This window comes from Antrostomus carolinensis, unplaced genomic scaffold, assembly GCF_000700745.2.
Source record: "Antrostomus carolinensis isolate BGI_N321 unplaced genomic scaffold, ASM70074v2 scaffold19191, whole genome shotgun sequence".
In the NCBI taxonomy this organism is placed as follows: domain Eukaryota; kingdom Metazoa; phylum Chordata; class Aves; order Caprimulgiformes; family Caprimulgidae; genus Antrostomus; species Antrostomus carolinensis.
In genome coordinates, this window is record NW_010293723.1 from 1 (window position 1) to 4,681 (window position 4,681).

The window sequence follows — 4,681 nt, forward strand, 5'->3', positions numbered from 1 at the left end:
GTGGGCTATGATCTCTGTTCTAGAAATACTATTCCCTCCATACAAACAAAAAAAGGGAAAGTTATAAGAATAAAAATAGATTCTAAGCCTAGAAAGTAAGCAACCTAGAAAAAAAATATTATGAAAGTAAAAGAAATTATGGATGCAAGGTAGATCTTCAAGGAATAATCTGTAAAACTCTAAACCACAGTTGTATGCATTATATCTGTAAATAAAGTAAGTAACACAATTCTGTAAGTAACTTAAGTGCACATTTTTAAAAAAGAAATGATGGTAAGATTTTATGAACTTCAAAAGTAATTTAATAAAAAAATACACTAACTCCATCAAACAACTCAGGTGCAAGAAATTCTAAATTGCATTCAATTTTTATCCAGACACAGGTAGCACAGTATTACCATAAGCAAGTCTATTGCTTTGAACAGTTTCAGGGCTGTTCTCATGCTCTGGTGTAGAAGGTACTCCAACAATGTGATCAAGATCATCCATCAAAAGAATGGATGGCTGTCTCCATGCTGCCTCTAAAAAAGCTTCTTCCACATTTTTCCTTATGTTTACTAATCTTTTTCCTAAAACAGAAATACAATTTTAATGACAAAACATATCAGGAAAAAAAAATCATCAGACTGACTACACCTTGCTCATGTAATATTGTTGTGATTTGTGTATTTTAACTTTACTTCTATAAACCCAGATATGAAGATTGAACCAGAGTCAAAAGTCAGTAAAGAGTCCACATTTTCTATTAAAAAAGTATTAGAAGGATGCACCTGTCTTAAAATGAGATTAATCATCTTTCACTAATCACTACAGAAGCCTATAGGTCTAATTTCTAGATAGTTAAAAACACAGCAGTATCAGCAACACTCTAAATTAGTTACAAAGAGTCCTGCAATTGGAAGAGTTTTTCAGAGTGAAGGACCTAGCTCTTTACGAATCTTTCCCTTTTTCTCTGGAGCAAGGAGCTCAGTAGGGACTTAAGCAAAAAGAGTACAGCCATGCAGTATAAGGGTTCTGTAAGAAAACAGTTGAGTATTCTCTGCCTCTAACACCAAGACTATTAAGAAAGCTAGTGAATGAAAGAGTAAAAAAAGACTTTTTTGTCCTCTCCCATCTTTGGTGCAAAATACTTATTTTGAACACACAAAACGTGAGGATTCATCGCATCACCATCTATAATCAGGAGTGTTAGATGACTACTGCCGACATACACTAGGTTAGTAAACATGCCATCATAAATCAGGTTTCAGCTGGTTGTTCCATCCTTCTTTGGTGCCTGTGTCATCCTTTCATTGAGTAATACAAGTAACCTTTAATACTTATGATTTGTTAATGTAACATTTGTTGCAACTACTACATCTGAAAAAACCCCACACAGTTCAACTTGCAACTTCTTCCAATTTTGTAACAATTAGAAATAGGCACGGCAAGCATGGTTTGAATTTGGTAGTGGTACATGGGACAGAAACTGGTAAAAGTGTGAAATAAGCTTACGGTAGCTGTATTTTCTCAGACTGTTAAACATGCTCATTGCGGGGCATCAAATATCCTTGCAAAAGCAAGAATAATAATAGAAAAATTATCCAGACTAAATATAATAACTTCATAATTGTGCTTCATCATAAAGCAAACATTTGAGATTTAAAAAAAATCTTCATACCTCTTAAAGCTTTACAATCAATTACTTCTACATGAGCATCCAGTCTATCGAATGCTTCTTTGCAGATGGCCTTTGCTAATGTTGACTTTCCACTTCCCTAAAAAATAAATGTGAGCTAATGTAAATTGACAGAACTATTTCCTCTGTTTCTGCGGAGTTTTTGTCAGAGTGTACAACAGTTAACAGTTACAACAGCTGGGAAAGCTGTAAGCACACTGATTTTATTCCTCACTGAAACTATATAGGTACTCTCACTTGGTAGAGACCAAAGCCCTAGAGTGAAACAAGTATAAACAAATTCAGAGTGGACACATCCACTACAGATAGTGTTCTGATTCCACTGAGTTCAGTGTTAAGACATCTGTTAGTTTCAGTGAAATATGTTATTAAATGCATCACCATAAGAGGCAACAGGAAAATAAGAAAATCAACTCCACTGCCATTTTATGTTATAACAAAGGAGAAAATATTATTCTTATTTTCATTCAAATATTTCAGAGACAAGAAGTGTTTATGATACTATAAACACGAAGTAGATTAACCCCCTAAGGGAACAAATTGAAATTGCATTGGTAGCAATCTTTAAAACTTACATTATAAATATATTATATATATACATGAAATATGAATATGTATTGATGATGTGTGCATATAATGTGTATACATATATGTTTTAGTGAATTAACTCTGTTCTGTTAACTGATCTTTTTTCAGTTTGTTCTTTTATTCTTTGGAATTCACATGGTATCAAATAAAACTAACAAAAACAGGTTTTTAACTCCAGGAAACAATCTAGGAGGGTTTGCAAGTAAAGAGTAGCAAAGTGTGTACCTTTCCTCCCGTGAGAAGCACCCCTCCACTTCGCAGTCCCACAGCAATAACAGCAAGCTTTTGAGACAAAGGACGCCCCAGAAGACTGTGGCTTATGTGTTCAAAGGAAGATGTTCCTATTTTGTCCACTCCTCTGCAGAGCAAATAAAACATCAAATGGCCTAGGTTAGCATCAGTACACGCGACATAAATAGAACTCTGGCAGTACAGTGAAGTTTCAATGCTGACACATTTTGATTTACTTCAGCTTTTCAATAAAAAGCTAAAGACAATTCAATTTGAAGAGAGAGCACCTTTATTTTGCAGCGGTGACATGGGACACAGACATTGCAGAACACCCTCACAATGGAAGGGTTATCTAGTCATTCTACACCACCCTAGCATGAGGTAGGTCTCAGAAGGTAAGAGCTAACCACGTTTTGAGGCTCATTTATTTGAGTATCTAAGTAACAACCTACTAAGGAATGTAACAAATTGGTAGAACATGGAGCATGTCTGGTCAGAAAACTTCTCAGCCTTTTCAGAAAAGGAGCACATAGTGCACTTGAAGGCATCCTTATCCTTCACTGATCCTAAATCTCTGTGACTTCCGACACGACAGTGCTCCTTTCAGGTCCACAAACAGCAAGGTTATCGGTTTTGTATTTCAACTTTTTATTTAAAGTGTTGTTCTGGAGAAATGGAATGAACAAATGAATCCTGGTTTCTAGTACCCCTACCCTTGGAACAGGCTTCCTAGAGAGGTGGCTGATGCCTCAAGTCTGTCAGTGTTTAAGAGGCATTTGGACAATGCCCTTAATAATACGCTTTAACTTTTGGTCAGCCCTGAAGTAGTCAGGCAGTTGGACTACACGATCATTGTAGGTCCCCTCCAGCTGAAACAATTTATTCTAATCTAGTCTAGTTTATTCCTACCACATCCCATCCGTACCACACCACCCCTAGATCAGTTCCTATTTCTTCTTCAACATAGTATCCTCAGTTGTCTTTCACAATGCTGATAGCACACTACCACAATACTTCAAGTCTCTCATGTCCCCTCTGTTCCATCCCTATCTCGACTTTGCTACATAGGACCACTGTCTTCTCTTATACTGATGACCACAGCTTAACACATCACTTAGTTATTGACTGAGAAAGAGCCAGCATGTGTTATGGCTAGTTCCAAACTATACCACTGCCACTAACCACCTAGCAGGTTAACCAAGTAGCTGCTGAGTTTACATTGCACTTTTTACCAGTGGAGACATGATTCTGAATTTCTCTCCTCAGATGGCAATTCTGATAAAACTAGGAACTATGTTTCTTTGAGACCCATACTATTAAATTTAGTTAAACAAGTAAACAGGTTTAAGTTACTGTGGGAACAGGATTGACAGACAGACTGTAACACATCCTAAGTTTTCCTTCACTTGGAAACTCCAGCTAAAAACATCCTCCAACAACCCCAGTATCCCTTACTGCTACATAGAGGTCCGCCTCATACCACTTCTATGCACAGCAAGAGTCACTGAATTATCAGTATTTCTTCTGAAATTTATGCAGTTTTGAGATTTCCCATCTTGTTGTCAGACACAGTGAACTTTTCAGTACATGAGTATCTTGAACCACATGAAGTTTTCTATTCACTCCAGTAAGGCTATTCAGACGACAAAATTAACCACCTATATATACTAGGGTAAGGTTTGAACTGAACACAAGCCAAAAGATGCAGGTTTTTTTAGATCTGGCTTAGTTTTCAAAAAATCTGTGTTTCCACCAGTATTCTTTTTAATTCCCATTCCCTTCTATATTTTCTCCCATGAAAATATCTCACCCTAAATCGTTTAGTTTGTGGTAAGGAAGGTTCTTGTCTGTATCACACATAGGTGGCTGGCTGTCAACATCAGCTTTTCTAGTTAGAGGATGCAAAAGAACCTAAAAGAAATGAAAGAGTTAGTACTTTACATTAAATATAACTACAGAAGAAGCACATAGAAGTGACTGGCCACTTTTTGAATTGTGTAAAGCAAATGTTCCATGTATGCTTTGCTGAAGCTTATTGCGCTTGGATGAAAGATGCACTGGTAAAGTGGCATCCATACAACTATTTCCAAAATAAAACCCAGTCTTTACAACAATGTAACAACCTGTGATTAGATGTTAGGTCAAGTGCTGTTTATACCAGGCTATGCAACCCATCATCTCTTT

At 36.5% G+C, this 4,681-nt stretch overlaps 1 protein-coding gene across 1 annotated transcript in view; it reads right to left on the reverse strand.

Moving 5' to 3' along the window:
• Positions 1 to 330: 330 nt before the first annotated feature.
• Positions 331 to 4,681, reverse strand: part of LOC104532248 (peroxisome biogenesis factor 1-like) — a gene marked incomplete at its 5' end in the record, with an annotated part of 13,503 nt that continues 9,152 nt past the window's right edge. Inside the window, 4 exons of the mRNA XM_029087320.1 lie at positions 331 to 569; positions 1,661 to 1,757; positions 2,492 to 2,624; positions 4,308 to 4,408. Coding sequence (XP_028943153.1) covers positions 370 to 569; positions 1,661 to 1,757; positions 2,492 to 2,624; positions 4,308 to 4,408 — 531 coding nt within the window. The remainder of the gene's footprint in view (positions 570 to 1,660; positions 1,758 to 2,491; positions 2,625 to 4,307; positions 4,409 to 4,681) is intronic.